The following is a 22,258-nucleotide window of genomic DNA, read 5'->3' on the forward strand; positions in this document are numbered from 1 at the left end:
GTGCTTCACTATCCCCTTCAATTTGTTCGAGGACACGTGGGACACTAGGCTGGATGCCAGTGGAGGGGCGTCGTCCTCTTCCTAGATAGACACCTGTCTGCGTGCTCTCGGCATATCTGCAAAATCAAAAGAAATATGTGAGGAAGAGGCAGAACACTTAACCCTCCATTTTTTCTTCCTAGCAAGAGTTTTCCATCGAGGGAGCGATGGCGGAAGCGGTAAGCTAGGATAAACTGAGACTATGGGCTGGGGACAGGAGTTAGCGGCCCCATGACAGTCATCAGACGAGAAAGGAGTGGGAGGTTCTGGCGGAATGTGTCCCTCCATAAACTCTAACTCCCACCGCAATTCGAAAAGGGTTGTTCTAAGACGCGCTATATGGTCGCTAAGGCCCAGGGGCGAAGGTCCTCCATCTCCCCTCGACACCGAGTCAATTTCGCTCTCTACCACCCAAATTTTGCGCCTAAGATCAGCCATGCACTCAAGGTGGCGGATGCGGGCTTGCCTCAAAGAATCATAGTCCTGGTAAGGGTTGCCCTCAGGGGAATCTGAGTTTGAGGACAGGTGTAATGCCCCGAATTCTCCGATGTATTTAACGGCGTGAACAGTAGGCCGGGAGGGCCGTACTTGCTTAATTATGTTATTAATTGATTAAATGCATGTATATGTTGATTATATTATGATGTGATGTGAAATGCATGCATATGTGTCCATATTTCTTTATACAGGGGTGTTGACTGCGTTTTTAGCCAACGACGTGAGCACGTCAATAACGACAAGCCTTCAAGAGAAATCGAAACGACAACAAACGGTATAAACAAGAAAAGTAAAGAACACAGGAGATTTTTACAGTGGTTCAGCCCCGATTGTCGGTAATAGCCTAATCCGCTTAGAGTTGTGATTTATAAATCTATACTCAAGATCAGATGGACTATGCCAACTGAGTTTCTTCAGTATAAATTGTGAAAATACAAGAATTCTCTCTAATTTCAGCACTTTCTCTCTCTAGAATAGACATACCCAATTTTATCTCTCTAGAAAGAAGAAGCAGAAGGGACCCCCCTCTCATCTCATAAGCTCTCTATTTATAGAGATGGGATCCTCAACTGATATCCCCTTATAATAGGGATATTTTATTATATTTATTACATTTATATTACAAATAAACATTCAAAATTCAAAATGTAACAAATTCCCCATTTGTGGGAAGAATGAGAGATTCCCGCGCATGTTGTTGAAGTTGTGTCTGACTTAGTCTCCTCTAGCTAGTTGGTCCACCTCCTACTCACTACCCATGCAAGTGCTGGTTGAACATGCATGGTGGTAGGATATGCATGGTGGTAGGTTGAACGTGCATGGTGGTAGGATATGCATGGTGGTAGGTTGAACGTGCATGGTGGTAGGAGATGCACTTCTCTCCTCTAACATGCACTCTCCTCTATCATGCCATGTTCCTCCTTGAACCAATCTCCTTGGCTTCTCCTCGGACCAAGGTGGTCCGAGGCAACCTCCTTGGCACCTCACCTTGAACAACATTGAGGGAACCTCACCTTGGACAATATTGAGGCAACCTCACCTTGGACAATATTGAGGGAACCTCACCTTGGACAACATTGAGGGAACCTCACCTTGGACAACATTGAGGGAACCTCACCTTGGAAAACATTGAGGCAACCTCACCTTGGACAACATTGAGGCAACCTTCTTTAGCATCTCCCAAACATGTCCGATCGAACATTGTATAGACTTTCCTTATGAAAGTCTAAGTCTCCATTCTCTTGCATGAGACTCCTCCTCCTTAGCTATTTACCTTGGACACGTTCGAGCCAACACTTAGAAAACCTTGGGAGGCTTGCCTCCTACACACCCTTGGGGTCTCCTAGGACCACACCCTCCTTGGGGTCTCCTAGGACCACATTCTCCTTGGAGTCTCTTAGGACCACTCCCCTTAGCTCTCCTAGGAGGCACTCTCCTAGATGCATTCTCCTTAGCCTCCTAGGATGCATTCTCCAATTTTTGGGTATAACAAGGGGTGTGATGGTAATTTGACCCGTTGAGGGTAAATTGATTATTTATTCACATGTTGGTGATATAATTTGAGACCACATTATAATGTGGGTTTGTTCGAGCTATTTGGCATGAGACGATCAAGGAATGTTAATTAACGGTTTGGTCATAACAGGCTTAAGCTCGGGGCTCGGGGTGAGTCTCGGGGTGTTTTAATGATTAGAGGGTTACCGGGCATTAAAGGGTAACGGGATGTGAATTATTGGTGTTTGGGAATTTTGAGAATAACGGGAATTGGGGAGCGTTAATTAAGATTAACGAAATAGGTGAAAGATGAAGATTTTACCCTTGGGGAGACATTAGAAGCTTTTGATGACTTAGGGGTATTAAGGTCTTTTTGCTTGGGTTATATATGTTTCAAGAGGATGTAGAAAGTTGTAGAACAAAAACAGAGCAGCTTCTTCACCTACCCGTACATCCATTTCCTCTCTCTCTTTCTTTGAGGTTTTTGGTCCCAAGTTGAGGTAGCAAGCTAGGAATCAAAGCTTGGAGGTTGTGGACTTAGTTCATCGTCTTAAGAGGGTTCAAAACCAGTTGGAGGTAAGGAATTGTCCATGAATTTCAGGTGTACTCTGTTTTTCCTTTTTGTTTTCAGCTCTAGAATTTGATGTGGAAAGTTGGAATCAAGGGGAGTTTTGGTGTGTGTGTGATTGGGTTTTGGTGAGGAAGTGATGTAGGTGAGGTTTAGGGGTTGAATTAGATGTTTTGGTGAGGTTTGGGATGTGTTTGGAAGGTTGGTTTCAAGAGGAATCGCAGGAGTGGAGTTTCAATGCAGCTGCTGGTCTGAAACTGGCGCCCCAGCGCCAGCCCTAGCGCCCCAGCGCTACTCAGGGCAGAGAGCAGCCCTCTCTGTTTCTGGGACAGCGCCCCAGCGCTGGTGGGTGGCGCCTAGGCGCTAGGCCAGTTTCAGGAAGTGTTGATTTTAGGGTTCGGGATGGTTTTTCAGGCTCGGGGGTTGGTTCCTTTGCTCCTTTTGAGTAGTTTGAGAGTCCCGAGAGTGGGGGATTGGTCCCGGGAGTGTGGTTTAGTTTGTAAACCATTCATTGATTTGTTTTATTAATGGTTTAATTGGCTATGATTAGGTAACCGCTAAGGAGTTTAAAGGTTGATCGTTCTCAGGGTCGTTCTTTAATTCATTCTAGCTCGAACCGGAGGTAAGAAAACTGCACCCCAGATATGACATGCGTGGACCTTCATGAAGCATGTTGATTGTGAGAATATGGACATGGATTGAATGTAGAATGCTTAGCATATGTTGCTCATTTGTGCATGGTACTGACTTATTAGTCAGGTTTGGCAAGGGTGCTAGTATCAACTGTGAAGCTGTGACTTATTAGTCAGGTTCGGCGGTGGTACTGGGCACTGATCATGCTGAGCTGACTTATTAGTCAGGACGGCCTTAGCGTGTGTCACGCAAGCCAACAAGATTTGATCAAATCAATTATCAGCATTGAATGGCTCAGAGAGCATTAATGCCAGACCGACCCCGAGGGTCGATGAATGAATTAAGCGCTTGGAGGCTGGTGGCTTACTCAGCAGCCACTCTCCCACCTGAATCAGTGACATGCATGGCAGTCACTCAGTACGGTTACCAAAACCTGTTGAAGGCTAGTGGCTTACCTATCAGCCACTCTTCCATTTGAATTAGTGACTTGCTTGTCAGTCACTCAGTGTGGTTTATCAGGACTAAATGTGGTGTTTGCTCATTTGTTAGAAAGCTTTATGCACAGTGTGATTATAATGATAATCATTTGATAATGTTTATATAAAGTGTTATGTTTTCTTGCTGGGCCTTGGCTCACGGGTGCTATGTGGTGCAGGTAAAGGGAAAGAGAAGCTCACCTAGCCTTGAGTGGAGAGCTGATGTGGTGGTGTGTACATATGCAGCCGCTTGACCACCACGGTCAAGGTGTTCTCAGAGGAACTAGGGGGTTTACCCTATTTTTGCCGCTTAGGTCGGCGGGATTGTAACTTTACAACAGTAGTGACCATTTTGTACTGGGAACAGCTTGTAAACGTTTTGTTTAGCTCTGCAGAGCAGTTTGTAATGAAAATCTCCATTACCTTTTTACTAGTTTTATACCTTGACCTGTTAATTACACTTAGAGCACGTTTTTGACCAAAGGAATCAGGCAATGAGTCAAATTTCCGGTCCACCGTTCACCGTAACTGTTCTGGGGTAGCCAGGGCGTTACAACAGGTCAATAAACTCAGCCCTTGGGGGTATGTTGGACGGGCCGTCACTGGCCATGAAACCACGTCCCAACAACAAAAATGGGCTCACGTGTAAACGAGGGGAAGGCTACAAAACACAAAGGAATGGGCTTAATACCTCTAGACGCAAATGCCCTAAATGGACTACTACAGGGTATATATAAAAAAAAGGGAACGGTCAAACTCACTACAAGCTCGGACTAATGTACCCCATCCCGAGTACTGCTAGTTTGGATCCGATGTAAAAAAAAAAAATAGATAATTAAAAAGGAGGAGGAAAGAAAATATACCTCAAGCGATTAAAAGAACGAGGTCGGAATCCAAAGAAGGTCCGAGAGCGAAAAGCACCACAGAGTCGAAAGTGCGCGTCTGCAAGAATGAACCAGAAAAATGTGTTAGTCATAAAATAGATACCCCAAGAAATTAGCTCATATAAAAAAAAAATGATGAAACTATGGAAAAAGTGTGGTTGTGGGGGATTGAACCCTTTACCTCTTGAAAGGAGCAAGGGTCTAAATGCCACTAAGCTAAGGAGATGAAGTGTAAATATTAGGCCAAGCATGAGGGCCTATTTATAGGAATCAAGGTGAATAGTCTACAAGAGCACCTAAAGGTACTCTCCTAGACTGGGGGGCAAGTGTTGATGCTCAAAGTCTCAGGCATGTAAGAGATCTAAAGCATGCGCTTGGGCCCCGATGCGCCAACGCCTTTGTTAGACTTTATGCCCGTCACTCTCTAATAGAGGCCATGAGGCACGCTCATACACGAGGCCATCAAGTGCCTGCGTTCACGCGAGGCCCTTGGCCACCCTCCATCCCGTGAGGCCAACACTTGGGCGAGGCCACCTTGCATCTCGCAAGGCCAACGTGAAGGCTGGCACCACGCGAGGCCACCAACGGCGCCCATGCGCGAGGCCATGTGCGAGGCCCTCGGCCACCTTGCATTTTGCGAGGCCGATGTAAGGGCTAACACTCAACGAGGCCCTTGGCCACCACCCATCTCGTGAGGCCAACGTGAAGGCTGGCACCACGCGAGGCCACCAACGGCGCCCATGCGCGAGGCCATGTGCGAGGCCCTCAGCCACCTTGCATTTCGCGAGGCCGATGTAAGGGCTAACACTCAACAAGGCCCTTGGCCACCACCCATCTCGCGAGGCCACCTTGCATCTCGCGAGGCCAACGTGAAGGTTGGCGCCACGCGAGGCCACCTACGGCGCCCATGCGCGAGGCCATGTGCGAGGCCCTCGGCCACCTTGCATTTCGCGAGGCCGATGTAAGGGCTAACACTCAGCGAGGCCCTTGGCCACCACCCATCTCGCGAGGCCACCTTGCATCTCGCGAGGCCAACGTGAAGGCTGGCACCACGTGAGGCCACCAATGGCGCCCATGCACGAGGCCCTTGCACGCCCACATCTCGCGAAAGGCCCTTCGGGCCATCATCTTTTAAGGAGGCCGTCACCTTGTCACCCCATACATCCGGGTCTAAGCCACACCGCAAGGGAGGCCTGCGAAGGAGACATCTCGCCTCGCCCACATAGACGCCTGGCGAGGCCACGTGCTTATCACCTATGTCCGTGGGTGACCTCGGGGTGCTTCAAGCATCTCATACCAAGGACCCAAGATCGCCTCCTCACACCAAGGGTCCCATTCCTTACATCTTGGGATCCCTATGTTTAGGTGATCCCGTACGAGCCGAATGGGACATATTTGTACGACCAAGTACTAAATACGATTATCAGTGCCAGTGAGACCGCTGGGATAAGGATCGTGGTTCGTACGTCTACGGCCATAGGTCAGAGCCGACACCACTACCTTCTGCGCCACTACGCCTGCCACCACGCATCAGACATGGGTACAGACAAGTAGTGGAGACATCCACCTGACACCTGCTCCTGTACGGGATGTACAACCACAACCTCTGAAGCCACTCCCCTAATACAGTACGTATGTACCACCTGGTCCCCTGGACCACTATGTACCTAAGGCCATTAGAGCCTACTATAAAATAAACTCTAAGGCCACCTGAAAGGGGGTTGGAAATTTGACTGTAGCAGAAGCTTAAGTGTGAATGAAAGACAAAATTCTCCATTATTGATCCATCATTGTTCTTGAGTTTTTGTTCAAGTTTTTACAGCTTTCCGATTAGCGATCTTAGTTTGATAATTTTTCCAACTTAACTTCGTTGACGAGTTCTCACCGTCAACATTAGGTTATTAAATGATAATATGCATGTTTAGGTATATTAAATATGCATGTGAACCCATTTTTGAGTAATTGGGTGATTTTCATATTTTGGCCATTTCGAGCATATTTGACATATATGTGATATGTGTGTGGTGCTTTATTATTATTTGGTTATGCCAGGGTTACTCAGCACGAGATGATCCTAGGAGGTAAGCTAGTGGGAAAGTCACAACGAGATTTATACTTGACTCGGAGTGAGTCAAGGGGTATTTAGCGCATTACCGGGTTATTGGGTAATGAGAATAAATATTTGATGATAAATTGGGAGTTAGTAAGATCAGGGGGAAATTCTTGAGGTTTTGACTATTTTGCCCTCGGGGACATTTTCGGGACCCCGAGCGTTAGGATTTGTTCGAGGCTACTTAAGCTTGAAGTAACCTTTAAAGAAATAAAAAGAACGTTCTCTCTCCCTCAAAGTTCCATTTTCGTCTCCCGATCGCATTTTTCAAAGGAAACTTGAGTTCTAGGACTCGGATTCAAGCGAGGATCGAGGCATAGCGATCCTAGGGAAGATTAAGTTGGGAAACAACTTAATTGGAGGTAATTCAAGTTTTAAGTTCTAAGTTTTTAAAGTTTTTAAGCTTGAACTGGACTTCGTGTTTTGATAAGTTTTTGAGTGAATTAAAGTTTGGGTTTTATGGGTTTTGGATCATGGGGATGTTTGGGAACTTTGATTTTTGAGTTTGGAGATGTTTGGATAGGTTATAAAATGGAGAAATCGGGGGAAAATGGCTGGTTCGAGGTTGGGCCACGACCTAGGCTTGAAGAAGCAGGTGAAGGTTGTTGAAGGGGTCTGGGGGCCGCAAACCTTGAATAGTAGCGCTACGGCGCTTGGTGCTGATGCCTAATGTTGGCACCTCAGTGTGTTGGGGTCGCGGCGCTTGAGGGCATTTATGTCCAAAATGATGTTTTGAGCATGGGAACTCAAACCTTAGGCATCGGGATCATTCCTACTACCCGGTTTAGTGGGATTTGATGTCTCAGAGGCTAGGTCTTGGTTCCGGGATTGGTTTTAGAACTTGAACTCATTGGATCACCATTTATGGTTGTGACTAGGTTATCACTAGAGGCTTGGAATCGGGATCGTTACTCAGAGCCAGGGCCAAAGGCCTAGGTGACTATTTTGTCACATGGCTAGGGAGCGGAATCCCACGGTTGTGACTCTATGGTCACTCGGTAGGTTTATGCTGGTGACAATTCCATCAAATACCTACCGTGTTTAAGCTAGTGAAATGATCACTTATCTACAAAGCCCCGGTGACCCTATCGTCACATGGCTAATGGGAACAGAACCCACCTTAGTGACTATTTCAACTGTCACTTTTTTATTTTGGACTGAAAGTCCTGGATGATTATTATGGTCATCGGTTGATGGTTTATATTCAACATTACGTGAACATATTTGCCTGCTTGAATAGGGCTATATTTGCTAGGCATGCGCCTTATGATTTGATGGCATGTTATTACTGTTCATGAGCATATTGAGTTTTCTTGTTGGGCTTCGGCTCACGGGTGCTATGTGGTGCAGGTAAAGGCAAAAGGAAGCTGGACCATCCTTGAGTTGGAGAGCTTAGGTGACGATGTGTACATATGCGGCTGATCGACCGCCACGGCCGAGGGTTGAAAGAGGAACTAGGGTTAAACCCTGTTTTGCCGCTTAGATCAGCTGGTTGTAAATATTTTCTTGTGATGAACCTTTACATTATATTTTTGGGATCCCAATGTATACAGTAAACGTTCTAATGAAATGTTATATCTTAACAAAAAATTTTAATCCCTAAACTGCTAATCATACTTAGTTACACGTTTATGGCCAAATGACTCGATTATCGAGTTTAGCACTTTTTATAATGTGCACCGTAACGATCCCTAGAGTTTAGGGCGTTACAATAGCTGTAAAAGTCAATAAGGTGGGTTCCGTTCCCTTTACAAATAAGTGATCCTTTCACTAGCTTAAACAGGATAGGTATCTGATGAAATAGTCACCAACATAAACCTACCGAGTGACCATAGAGTCACCAACGTGGGATTCTGTTCCCTTAGCCATGTGACAAAACAGTCACCTAGGCCTTTGGCCCTGGCTCTGAGTAAATAGTCATAGACTAGACAAGCGCTTATAATTTTTATCGAACTTAGGGTCGGTCCAGCATTAATGCTCCATATGAGTCATTCAATGCAGATATCAATTAGATCTAATCTTTTATCGGCTCTGCATTCATGACGCTTATGCCATTTCTGACTCTTAGGTCAGTAACACGCGACCAATGCCGATTCTGACTAGTCAATGCCATACACAAGTAAACAAGACATGCTAAGCATTTAATATGCAATCAATGTCCACATTTAATAATCAACATGCCTCTATAATAACCACACATGTCATATACATAGGGTGAAGTTTTCTTACCTCTAGTTCGAGCAAGAATAAGTAAAAGAACGACCCTTGAAAACGATCGACCTTTTTTGTCCTTAGCGGTTACCTAGTTATAACCAATTATGAGATTCCATCAATAAAATGAATAACAAAGGTTCCCGAACCAAGACCTAGCCTCTGGGACATCGAATCCTACTAAACCGGGTAGTAGGAACGATCCCGAGGCCTAAGATTTGAGTTCCCATGATCTAAACACTTATTTGGCCTAAAAAACCCTCAAGCGTTCCGGCCCTAATACCCTGAGCCTCGGCCCCTAGCCAAGACAGGGCCACCTGAAGCAAGCGTCGCGACTCACCTTCCCTGGTGCCGCGGCCCCCAGACCTCACAACTCAACCGCCCATCTGCAACTTGCTCGGGCCGCGGCCCCACCTGGGAAAACAACCATAACCCCGATTTTACACTTCTAAATCCTTCCAAAATTCTACTTAAACATCTCCAAATCCAAAAATCAAAGTTCCCAAACATCCCAATGATCCAAAATCATCAAATTCCGAAGCTCAAACAAATAAAAAACTCATCTATACCCCAACCTCATCAAAACCCAAGCAACCTTACTCAAAAACTTCCATTGATTCCCAACTAGACACTTCAAATTCCTCAACTAAAAAAGCATAGGAAAAACAGAGTATAGCTTAAGTTCATGGATGATTTCTTACCTCAAGCTGGATTTGAGTCCTCTTCAATGGATGAACTAAAGTCCTAAGCTCCAAACTTTGATTTCCTAGCTTTATTCTTCAAATTAAGGTAAAAAATTCCAAAGGAAATGAAGGAAAAAGGATGCACGGGAGAAGGTTTTTTATGCTCTGTTTTTTTATTAAGCTGATGACCTTCTACAGATTACTAAGGTAATATATATCCTTAGGGGTGAAAAGACCATTTTTCCCCTAGGTCAAATAAAGGTTTCTAAAGACTCCCAAGGGTAAAACCGTCATTTTCCACCTATTTCGTTAATCATAATTAACACCTTCCAATTCCCATTATTCTTGATACTCTCAAATACCAATAATTCATATCTCGTTACCCTTTAATTCCCGGCAATGCTCTAATCATCAAATTACCCCGAGACTCACCCCGAGTCTCGAACTTAATCCCGTTATGACCAAACCGTTAACTTGCACTCAAAGATCGTCTCATGCTGAATAGCTCGAACAAATCCACACTATAATGTGGCTTAAAAATATATCACTGACATGCATACAAGTATACAATTACGCCCTCAACAAGCCAAATTACCAAAATACCCCTGTGTTGAAATGTGGACTCACATGCATGCATTTAACATCATATTATAATATAGTTCACAAAAACATGCATATAATGATTTAATGGAATAATAAACCAATTATGGCCCTCTTGGCCTACTAATCCAACCATTAAACCACATTAGGGATTTTGGGGCATTACAACTATCCCCTCCTTACAGAAATTTCGTCCTCGAAATTTACCTGAACAACTCGGGATGCTGACTCCGCATATCTGACTCCAGCTCCCAGGTCGCTTCCTCGAACTTGTTGTTCCTCCATAATACCTTAACAAAATGTATTGTCTTATTCCTGAGGACCTTGTCCTTTCTTTCAAGTATCTGGACTGGCTGTTCCTCATAGGAGAGATCTGCTTCAAGCTCCAGATCTTCATAGCTCAAAACATGAGTCACATCAGATACATACCTCCGAAGAGCTGAAACATGAAACACGTTATGCACGGCTGACAATGTCGGAGGTAAGGCCAACCTGTAAGCCATCTGACCATTCCTCTCCAGGATCTCAAATGGAGCTACAAACCTAGGGCCAGCTTGCCCTTCTTCCCAAACCTTCTCACCCCTTTCCATGGCGAGACTCTAAGGAAGACATAGTCTCCCATTTGGAACTCCACATTCCTGCGCTTGGGATCTGCATAGCTCTTCTGTCTACTCTGAGAAGCGAGCATCCGAGCTTTAATCTTCTCAATGGCCTCACTGGTCCTCTGAACTGCCTCAGGACCCAAGTATCTCCTTTCACCTGTCTCATCCCAATGAATGAGAGATCTGCACTTCCTACCATACAACATCTCATATGGTGCAACTCCAATGGTAGACTAATAACTATTGTTGTATGAAAACTCTATTAAAGGTAGATACTTACTCCAAGATCCACCAAAGTCCAGCATACATGCTCGCATCATGTCTTCCAATATCTGGATCGTCCTCTCAGATTTCCCATCTGTCTGAGGATGATAAGAAGTATTGAACTTCAACTGTGTTCCCATGGCCTTCTGTAAACTTCCCCAGAACTTGGAAGTAAAATTAGGGTCCCGATCTGACATGATCGACCTCGGTGCTCCATGAAGGTGCACGATCTCTCTCACATAGAGATCTGCATACTGGTCAACTGTATATGTGGTCCTCACTGGCAAGAAGTGAGCTGACTTGGTATAGTGATCCACTATAACCCAGATAGAATCATGCTGACCAATAGTCCTGGGTAATCCCACCATGAAATCCATCATGATGTCCTCCCATTTCCACTATGGGATATCCAGAGGCTGCAATAACCCTGCCGGCCTCTGATGCTCAGCCTTGACCTGTTGATATGTCAAGCACTTAGCCACATACTCTACTACATCCTTCTTCATCCCCGACCACCAATACAATGACCTCACATCCTGATACATCTTTGTGGTGCCTGGATGCAAAAAGTAAGGTGTAGTATGAGATTCATCCAGAATCTCTCGCCTCAAAGCAGTGTCTAACGGAACACATATCCTCCCCTTATATCTCAACAAGCCCATCTCAGACACTGAATAATCTCTGGATGCTCCAGCCAAAACATCCTCTCTGATCTTGATCAGTTGTGGATCACTCAACTGACCCTCCTTGATTCTCTCCAACAGTGTAGACTGTAGCGTAATATTGGCCAACTGCCCCACCAGCAACTCTATACCAGCTCTGGTCATATCATCTGCTAACTCTCTGGCTATCAGCCTCGCACTATAAATCTTCCCCGGACCCTTTTGGCTTAAGGCATCAGCTACCACGTTGGCTTTTCCTGGATGATACAGAATCTCACAATCCTAATCTTTTACTAACTCCAGTCAACGCCTTTGTCTCATATTCAAATCCTTCTCCATGAAGAAGTTTTCAGGCTCTTGTGGTCTGTAAAGATCTCACACTTCTCCCCATAAAGATAATGCCTCCATACCTTCAAAGCAAAGACCACAGCCGTCAACTCTAAATCATGAGTGGGATATCTCTTTTCATACTCCTGCAGCTGACGTGAGGCATAAGCAATTACCTCCTCTGACTGCATCAAAACACAGCCCAAACCTTGATATGAAGCATCGCAGTAAATCACAAATTTCTCCTGATCTGCTGGAAGACTCAGAACTGGAGCTGTAATCAATCTCTGCTTCAGTTCCTAGAAGCTGTTCTCACACTTGTCTGACCACACAAATTTCTGATTCTTACGTGTCAGCTCAGTCAATGAAGTAGCAATCTTTGAGAACCCTTCCACGAAACACCTATAATAACCTGCCAATCCAAGGAAACTTCTAACCTCGGTAGCATTCTTTGGCCTTGGCCAATCTCTGACTGCTTCGATCTTTGTTGGATCTACTTTAATCCCCTCCTTACTGACAATGTGCCCAAGAAAAGATACCTGAGATAACCAGAACTCACATTTCTTAAACTTTGCAAACAATCTATGTTCCCTCAGTCTCTGTAGAACCAACCTCAGATGCTGCTCATGCTCTGACTCAGACTGGGAATAAACCAGGATATCATCGATGAAGACGATCACAAACTAGTCCAAATAATCCTTGAACACTTTGTTCATCATATCCATAAAAGCAGCTGGGGCATTAGTCAATCCAAAAGACATGACTAAGAGCTCATAATGCCTATACCTGGTACGAAAAGCAGTCTTCGGTATATCTCCCTCCTTGACCCTCAACTGATGATAACCAGAACGAAGGTCGATCTTTGAGAATACCTTTTAACCTTGCAATTGATCAAACATATCATCTATCCTTGGCAAAGGATACCTGTTCTTGATTGTTAACTTATTCAGTTATCTGTAATCAATGCATATCCTCAGAGAACCATCTTTCTTCTTCACAAACAGAACCGGCGCACCCCAAGGTGTGAAACTAGGTTTGATAAAACCCAAATTTAGCAGCTCTTGCAACTGTACTTTTAATTCTTTCAACTCAGCTGGGGCCATTCTGTAAGGTGCTCTAGACACTGGCTCCGTCCTTGGTGCCAGTTCTATCACGAACTTTATCTCTCTGTGTGGTGGCAACCCTGGCAAATCTTCTGGAAATACATCCAGGAATTCACAGACTAATCTGGTCTCTTCTGGTCTCACTGGCACGACCTGAGTGGTATCAACCACACTGGCTAAGAATCCAATGCAACCTTCTTGCATAAGATCTCTAGCCCTCAAAACAGAAATCATAGGTATGCGAGGTCCATACACAGTACCAACAAACACAGAAGGATCCTCACCTTCAGGCTCAAAGGCGACCATCTTCCTTCTGCAATCAATGGTTGCCCCATATTTCACTAACCAGTCCATACCTAGTATCATGTCGAAGTCAGTCATAACCAACTCTATCAAATCCACAGACAACTCTCTGCCCTCCACTGTCACTGGCAAAGATCTGACCCATCTCCTAGATACCACTAATTCACCAGTAGGTAATAAAGTTCCAAACCCCACAGCATAAAAATCACAGGGTCTACACAATCTATCAATAATTCTACTAGCAACAAAAGAATGTGTAGCACCAGAATCAATCAAAACATTATAAGGGGTTCCAGAACTAAGAAGCTGACCTACTACTGAGGGAGAAGCCTCAGCTTTTTCTTGTGTCAATGCGAACACTCGAGTTGGGGTCGAGCTGTCTTTCTTGGGTTCTTCTTTTCTTGCCTTAGGAAAATCTTTCTTAAAATGGCCCACTGCTCCACATGAGAAGCAGGCCCTTGCCCTACACTCTCCCAAATGACGCCTCTTGCACCTAGGGCATTCAGGATAGGTCTTCCAGGTCTCACTACTACTTTGGCAGCCCATTTAAATACCACGAGGTCGCCTGTCAGGACCTGGAGCTAGGAAGGTGTCAGGAACCATCCACTTCTGATCACTGGGGCCTCCACCCCTACCAGAACCCATAAATGGAGAACCTATTCTCCCGAATTCTTTCCTGGCTGCATTCTCTCGCCAGATCTTGTTCTCTACACTCTCAGCTGTGAGTGCCTTCTCAAACACCTGTGCATAAGTAGTAAACCCTGCCATAGTGGTAATGCGAACATCTCGGGCTAATCTAGGCTGTAGCCCCTGGAGAAATCTCTCCCTCCTGGTCCCATCAGTGGGCACCAATTCCATGGAAAATTTTGCCAATCAATCAAACTTCAGGGCATACTCAGTCACTGATAAACTTCCCTGAAGTAACCTGATGAACTCTTCAGCTTTTGCTGCCCTGATGGCATCATTGTAGTACTTTTCGTTGAACAGGATTTGAAACTCTTCCCAATTCAGGGCATTAACGTTTCTGGTCTGGGATATAACTTCCCACCAAATTCAGGCATCCTCCCGAAACATATATGTGGCACAAGCCACCCTCTCATTACCAGTAGGGGTGTACACAGTTTAGTTTGGTGCGGTTTAGAAGAATTTTGAAACCAAACCGCTCATGCGGTTTTTTCAAAATGAAAAACCAAACCAAACCATAAATAAACGGTTTTGTGCGGTTTGGTTTGGTTTTAACCATATAACCAAATTATTAAAATTTTAAACTTTTTTTATTATAAAATAATTAACTAAATAATTGTATTTAAATAATAATAATAATTTTAGCTTTACTTTTAAGACCATAAAAATCTACAAGAAGCTTATTTTCTTTGTTGTTGTAAGTGTAAGTATTTTGAATCATTTTATAGAAGTGAGAAAAAGAAATGTTTACTTTCTAAACAATGTGGGACTTTACTTTTTTTTTTTTTTTTTAGTTTTGGAAACTTGTGCATGTATTAAATACTACTAAAAACATATCCTAAACAATTAAATTGTTTGGCTTGGATGATTTGGTAGATTTTATATTAACTTAAGTGTAGGGGTTCAAATCTTTGAACCATCATTTCTAAAAACTATTTTTTTTAGAAAAAATCACGGTCCGGTCCGGTTTAATTGGTTTTAAAAAATTAGAAACCGTGACCAAACCATTAAAGTTGAGTGGTCCGGTTAAAAACGAACCATCGAAAAAGGTTTCACCCGTTACAGTTTTTGGCGGTTTGGTTCCAAACCGCAGTTTGCGGTTTATATGAACACCCCTAAAATCCAGGATGGTGGTAATCATGCTCATCCACTGCTCAACTTTAGTAGAATCTGTACTGCCTTAAAAAACTGGAGGTTGCTACTTTCTGAACCTTTCATAGAGAGGCTCCCATTTGTTACCAAACTCAGGCAGCTGCTGACACCGATACATGAGGTGCCTCAGATACACTGGCTACTGCAGGAACCTGCTGCTGTCTTAGGAGGCGGAGTTCTTCTCCCACCTTGTTTTAGAGGGCCGCGGCACACCAAGAATAGAGTTGCGGCTCGACCCCTTCGAACTCAGAAAAATCCCCTTTTTCAACAATTAAACTTCAACAAAACTAACCCCAAACCATCCCAACAACACAATTCAACTATCATAAACATCCTAACATATTCCCAGCTGCAAAACCCAACAAAAACCTAACTTAGAAACTCATCAAAACCCCACTTCAATCCTTGAAACCCAAAAGCTCAAAACCTCTTAGAACAACCAGGAATCCCCAGAATTCAGATGCTAAACTATATTTAAAAGCTTACCTTCACTGAAGAACAAGTCCACCAAGTAATTGCTGAGCTAACTCCCAAGTTCTTAGCCTCAATTCAATCTTCAATATCAAAAACCCAAAAACTCTTAGAACCAAACTAAAACTGCAGAATTTAATCAGCTAAACCACAATTCAATACTTACCTAAATTCCTGGTCTGAACCTTCAGATTGCTACTGAGATATCCCCCAAGATTCCAGCTCAAATCTTCGAGTTTCCAGCCAAATCTCCCTTGGTTTCAATAGTTCCTTGAGAGAGAGAGAGAGAGAGAGAGAGAGAGAGAGAGGTCGGTTTAGGTGTTTCTAGCTATTTCCTTGTTTATTTTTGTCTTGCTTAGGTTACTTAAGTTAATCCCAAAGCTTGGGGTACCAAAAACGTCTCCGAGGGCAAAATGGTAAATTTCCCCAGTATTCCCTTCTAAGCTTCCTAACCTCAAATATATCTCCAATTATTTATTTCCATAACCCGATAACCCAAATAAATATCCAATACCCAAAATACCCCTTGACTCGCCCTGAGTCAAGTATTGGGTCCCATTGTGACTTTCCTGCTAACTGGCTCCCTAGGATTGCCTTAAGCCGCCTACTGCAAATATATCCACATAATAATGTGGTCTCCACAATTATATAACATATAATCACATCTATGCCCTCAATGGGCTAAAATTACATATATGCCCCTCTAAGCTAAACATGGACTACATGCATACTAATACCCGTAGACATGCATTTCATATTTCCATATAATCATATAAGCATGCTTATCACGGAATCATGCATTAAATCATTTAAATCACACATAAACCAATTATGCCCTCCCGACATATTAATCAAGGCCTTTAAGCCTTAATAGTGATTTTTGGGTCGTTACATATGGCTTACATTTTAAGCCTTGATTTTTACATTTTAAAGAATAATTTTTCATAGATTGAATACATTCCTATAAATATAGTTGTCACACATATATATGACACGCTACAATTAGAATGCATTTCCAATTTAACTATAATATGACACATATAATACACATTACAACAACACTTAGAACCGTGTGCTCATATAAGAGTAATTTGGAAAGTCTTGTGATAATAATGGGTAAAGTTCAACTAAATATATCTAGTGTCTAGTTTTAGTTAACTACTCTTAAAAGTGGGTAGTTCTCAATTTTTCCCTAGTTCTCAAATTTTTAAAAGTCGCGGTTTAAATTTTAAGGCTTGTGGTTTCAATTTTAAAGTGTGACGATTTATATTTTAAGCTTTGTGGTTTATATTTTAAAGAGTTGTGGTTTAGATATTAAGCCTTGATGTTAAACTTTTAAAATGTCATGATTTAGATTTTATGTCTTGAGGTTTATATGTTAAATGATTGTTGTTTACATTTTAAGCTTTGATTTTTACATTTTAAAGAATAATTTTTCATAAATTGAATTAAATTGAATACATTCCTATCAATATAGTTGTCCCACATATATATGACACACCACAATTAGAATGCATTTATAATTTAACTATAATATGGCATATTACAATAACACTTAGAACCGTGTACTCAAATAAGGGTAATTTGGGAAATCTCATGATAATAATAGGTAAAGTTCAACTAAATATATTTAGTGTCTAATTTTAATTAACTACTCTTAAAAATGAATAGTTCTCAACTTTTCCCTAGAATATAAGATGATTATATATTTAATATTTTAAAAATGACAATATCACAACCCAAATCAATAAGAAATGGTGTGAGTTAATATTATTAGTTATTTTTTAAAATTATAATTTAAACTAGGTGAAAGAAGTTAGATTTTTAAATTTGATAACGAGATTACAAAGGATAGAATAATTTGTGGAATTTTCATTTGACAAAAAGAATATAATCTTTGTCTCCATTGAATTTTTATGGATTTTGCTTAGAAATTTGAATGTACAATATTTTTCTAAATATCAAAATCAAAATCATATTATTAAAAAAAAAAATTGAGATTAATAATAATAGGTGATGACGTGTCGGCATTCATTATATAATCTAACAAAAAGGTTAGAGTGACACAATAATATTAAAATATAAAGTAAGCATCAGCAAAAGAGTGGAAGCAAAAAGAAAAAAACTATTTAAACTAAAAGTTCATCTTCTCTCTCAGCCAAATTCGCAGCGATTCACCGAGTCGGCCGTACACAACCCCAATGGCTCCGCCGATGAGAAAGAGGGCTTGGTCTAGCTTTGACCAGGCCGTGCTAGGTGTATGGCAGAGGGAGGTTGGCGAGCTCTCTAGCCGGACTTTCGCACACCGACTTGGTGCCTCCAAGGTTTTTATTTTTACTTTTTAGAAGAAGATAATCTTATTGAAATCGTTTGATTTTTGTTTTTCCATAAAAATTTATTGATTCATAATTAGTTTAGTGACCATCGGTATGGAATTGGATTGTGGTTTGCCTTAATCTGTTAGTTTTTGTGTAACATGTATGTATGTATTTGTACATGTGTATGAGAATTTTAAGATACCCCATTTTTTTTTACTGCAGGGTAACTTAAACACAATGAAAACACAATTTTGACACTATGTAAACACAATAGCGTTAATATATATACTCCATATATCACTAGTTTTTTTTTTAAAAAATTTTATTGGAAGTTAATCTTTCTCTAAAATGCTTATTTCGTCCAATTTGTAATATGTTTGAGACCTTTCACCTATGTGTGTAGAGTTGTAATATGGTGGTAAGAGCTAGTTTAAAGTTTCTCAATTCTAGATTTTATTGACTTTTATTTGAGACCTTTGATGTGTGTTGATTTGTCATGTTGGAAATTTGACCTTTTTCAAACTAATCAGGCTCTACACAAATTTTGATTCGTCTTGAGTTTCTCTCTCAAACTCATTATGTTTGCATTTTGTGTATTAGAAATATTCCCACATTAAAATAATATGCAAAACACAGTAATGTTGGAAATAATTACTCCACGTAATACTAATTGGATTGGTTTTAAGTTGGAAGTCTAGTCGGATTTCCTTCCAATTTGTAATAACTAGCGGGTTTGTTGTTATGTGCAAAAATGGAAAAAGTGGACTCGTTCTTATTGACTTATTGAGTAATTTCTGTCTGGATGTTAGAAAGTGTTAATGTACTTTAGCTTTTGATTTCAATATCATTTTGATGTATGTATGTAGTGAACTGACAATTTTTTCACAATAATTTCGCAATTTTTTTTTATAATATCAGGATTTTGTTCTTAGACTTGATGTGTATAAGAAGCTTGAAAAACATAGAGGATGTGTGAACACTGTAAGCTTCAATGAGGCTGGTGATATATTGGTGTCAGGCTCTGATGATAGACAGATTATTCTCTGGAATTGGGAAAGGGGGAAAATAAAACTTTCATTTCAATCAGGTCACACTAACAATGTTTTCCAAGCAAACTTTATGCCTTATGCAAGTGATCGAAGCATTGTCACCTGTGCTGCTGATGGGGAGGTATTTAATTTTCTCTATAAGTGGTGCAGCTTAATGTTCACTTTTCATTAGCCTGCTACAATCATTAATAGTTCAAAGTTATAAAGTGTTCACCCTTCATAGTTTTCATATTTGTCCTTTTTATCTCGCGACGACTGGCATTTTAAGAAGTGGAAACATATAATTTGTTCACCTAGTTAATACACACGGTGAGCTATTACAAATTTGGAGATGTAAATCATGTGATGGTTGCTAAGAATTTATTATATTATTTTCCTACATGATTGCTAATACTTTATTATGTTATTTTCATGTTAATGTATATAAGATAGATTGAAACAATTCAACGTTTTAATGAGCATCTGCATATTTTTAGGTGAGACATGTTCAGATTTCAGAAAGTGGGAAAGTGGATACTTTTGTGCTTGCCAAACATCATGGGCGAGCTCATAAATTAGCTATTGATTCTTGGAGCTCTAATATATTTTATTCCTGTGGTGAAGATGGACTGGTGCAGCATGTGAGTTGTAATTTTCCATTTCTCAAAAGTCATTCATTTTCCTTTTTTCACAGATGTTTTTTTTTTATATTTTATTTTTGGGCCTACATTCATCTAACAATCTTTATTATAACAGTTTGACCTAAGAACCAGAGGGGCCACTGAACTTTTCACATGCCGACCAATTGATAGTAGGATGTACATGCAAGTCATATCTTTGAATGCAATTGCAACTGATCCAAGAAATCCAAATTTCTTTGCAGTTGGAGGTGCTGATGAGTTTACCCGACTTTATGATATCAGGAAGTATAAGTGGGATGGATCATCTGAGTTTGGTCAACCTGCAAACTACTTTTGTCCTCCACAATTGATTGATAATGATCAAGTTGGAATTACAGGCTTGGCCTTCTCTGAACAAAGCGAACTTCTTGTCTCATATAGTGATGAGAACATCTATCTTTTTACACGGGAGATGGGCTTGGGAAATAACCCACTTCCTTCATCTCCAGTGTCATCTACTTCGGCTGTAGACACGGATGAAAAGGCTTCTTCAGCTGCAGACACTGATGAAAATGCTGCTCCTCAGGCTTACATAGGGCATAAGAATTGTGTGACAGTAAAGGGTGTGAATTTCCTTGGGCCTAATTGTGATTATGTGGTAAGTGGATCTGATTGTGGAAGAATATTCATTTGGAAGAAAAAGGGTGGGGAGCTTATTCGTGTCATGGAAGCAGATCAGTATATCGTAAATTGCATCGAGTCTCATCCTCATATAATGACCCTTGCAAGCAGTGGAATCGAACACAATATAAAGATATGGACGCCAAAGGCTTTAGAGAGAGCTGAATTGCCAACAAATGTTGATCAGGTATGATTCATTTCATTCATCTTGAGCTAGTTATCGAAGTTGACAGATTTTTGCTTTCAGATCTTACGCAATTGCTTGGTGGTAGTGTTTTTTTTAAATATAATAAAAGAAACTATCCCAAGTTAAAGTTTTCTTTCTTTTCTAGAAAACTTTAAGTAACTTGATTGGTATATTCATATAAGATTTTTTTGGTGTTGTTAATTATGTCCCTGGTACTGCATATTAGAGGTAAGAGCAGCAGAGGAACTAATTCTATGCTTTTGTTTGAAAAAAGGTTATGCCTCATCGCTTGTGTTGGACCTTGAGCAATGAAGATGATGATAGTAGTGATTATTATTATGATGAAGACGAGGATGATCACGATGAAGATGACGATGAAGACTGTGATGATGGTGACAATGATAGTGATAGCGATAGCGATGACAGTGGTTTCAAGGAGAATGATGACGAAAGCAATAATATGATGATCTGATTATAACACGATGTGCTAGATGATAATATTTTTTGAACAGAGTTTGATGGTGCTAATAATGGCTACTAACTGCACTTGTGTTTCCAGCAGAGACCCACAAGTAAGAGTTTGTCGTTCTTTATCTCTACACTTCATAGTCTGCCATCGCGAGAGCGCTTATTAGGAAGTCTGATTGATCATCGTTAGATACAGAAGATGACAATCTGGTATCAGGATCTTGTAGAGCGCCTAGAACATGACGATTCCAACTGTACCTGTGGTTCCATCTGATTATATATGTTTGGTAAGTTGGAAGACTCACTCTCACTCAACATAACATAAGGCCTTGCTAATTATTGTATAGAATTTTATCATATGTTTGAAATTTGGATTTTAGAGAAGAAAAAAAGAAAGAATTCTAATCTAATGAATTTCATTTTCTTTTGTTTATGAGTTTTTTTTTAGAAAATTTTGGAGTTAAATCTGATGTAAATTTATAAAATTAAAATTTGAAACATTTATAAATTTATTCAATAAAGAGAATATTAAAAAAGAAAATTCAATTTTGAAAATTTAAGAATTTTTTTTCCTCTAATATTTTCTCTCACAATTAATTTGAATGAATGCTTGTACGTTTTTAACCGTTTTTTTTTAACTTTAACAGAATATTCTAAATATTTAACGGAATATGGATTTAAAATTAATTAATAATAAATATTTATTAATTATATTAATATGAATTCAAAAATGATAAAATATCATTATTATAATAACATTTAATATAAGATAACATATTTAATAATTATATTAATATAAATTCAAATTTAAATATAATAAAATATAATTATTATAATAATATATAGTACAAATATTTAATAATTATATTAATATAAATTCACATGTTATAAAATATTATTATGATAATAATATATAATCCTAATTTTTTAATAATTATGTTAATATGAATTCAAAATATTATTATTATAATAATATTTAATATAAGAATAGATATTTAATCCTTATATTAATATATATTTAAATATTATAAAATATCATTATAACAATAATATATAATACATAATCTTAATTTTTAATAAAAAAATTATCATTTATATTTAAAAAGGTTATCATATTATTTGTATATATTTTTAAAAAACTGTAAACAATATTTTGATTTAATTTTTCTTTTAATATGTTTATGTCAAACTA

At 40.3% G+C, this 22,258-nt stretch overlaps 1 protein-coding gene across 1 annotated transcript; it reads left to right on the forward strand.

Annotated features, from left to right (window-relative positions):
* The first annotated feature begins 17,856 nt into the window (after positions 1-17,856).
* LOC133787597 (uncharacterized) lies at positions 17,857-21,499 on the forward strand. The gene is made up of 5 exons (XM_062225557.1): positions 17,857-18,088; positions 19,001-19,252; positions 19,608-19,751; positions 19,867-20,598; positions 20,873-21,499. The coding sequence occupies exons 1-5, from the start codon at positions 17,966-17,968 to the stop codon at positions 21,068-21,070; spliced, it is 1,449 nt and encodes a 482-aa protein (XP_062081541.1). The 5' UTR covers positions 17,857-17,965; the 3' UTR covers positions 21,071-21,499.
* Positions 21,500-22,258: the final 759 nt, after the last annotated feature.

This window comes from Humulus lupulus, chromosome 1, assembly GCF_963169125.1.
Source record: "Humulus lupulus chromosome 1, drHumLupu1.1, whole genome shotgun sequence".
Lineage (NCBI taxonomy): Eukaryota > Viridiplantae > Streptophyta > Magnoliopsida > Rosales > Cannabaceae > Humulus > Humulus lupulus.

Bases quoted from the DNA above. Each gene is read 5' to 3' on its own strand.
- LOC133787597 (XM_062225557.1), top strand. From the start codon at position 17,966: ATGGCTCCGCCGATGAGAAAGAGGGCTTGGTCTAGCTTTGACCAGGCC. The intron at 19,253-19,607 runs GTATTTAATTTT...GCATATTTTTAG, and splicing joins CCTGTGCTGCTGATGGGGAG to GTGAGACATGTTCAGATTTC. The intron at 19,752-19,866 runs GTGAGTTGTAAT...TTATTATAACAG, and splicing joins AAGATGGACTGGTGCAGCAT to TTTGACCTAAGAACCAGAGG.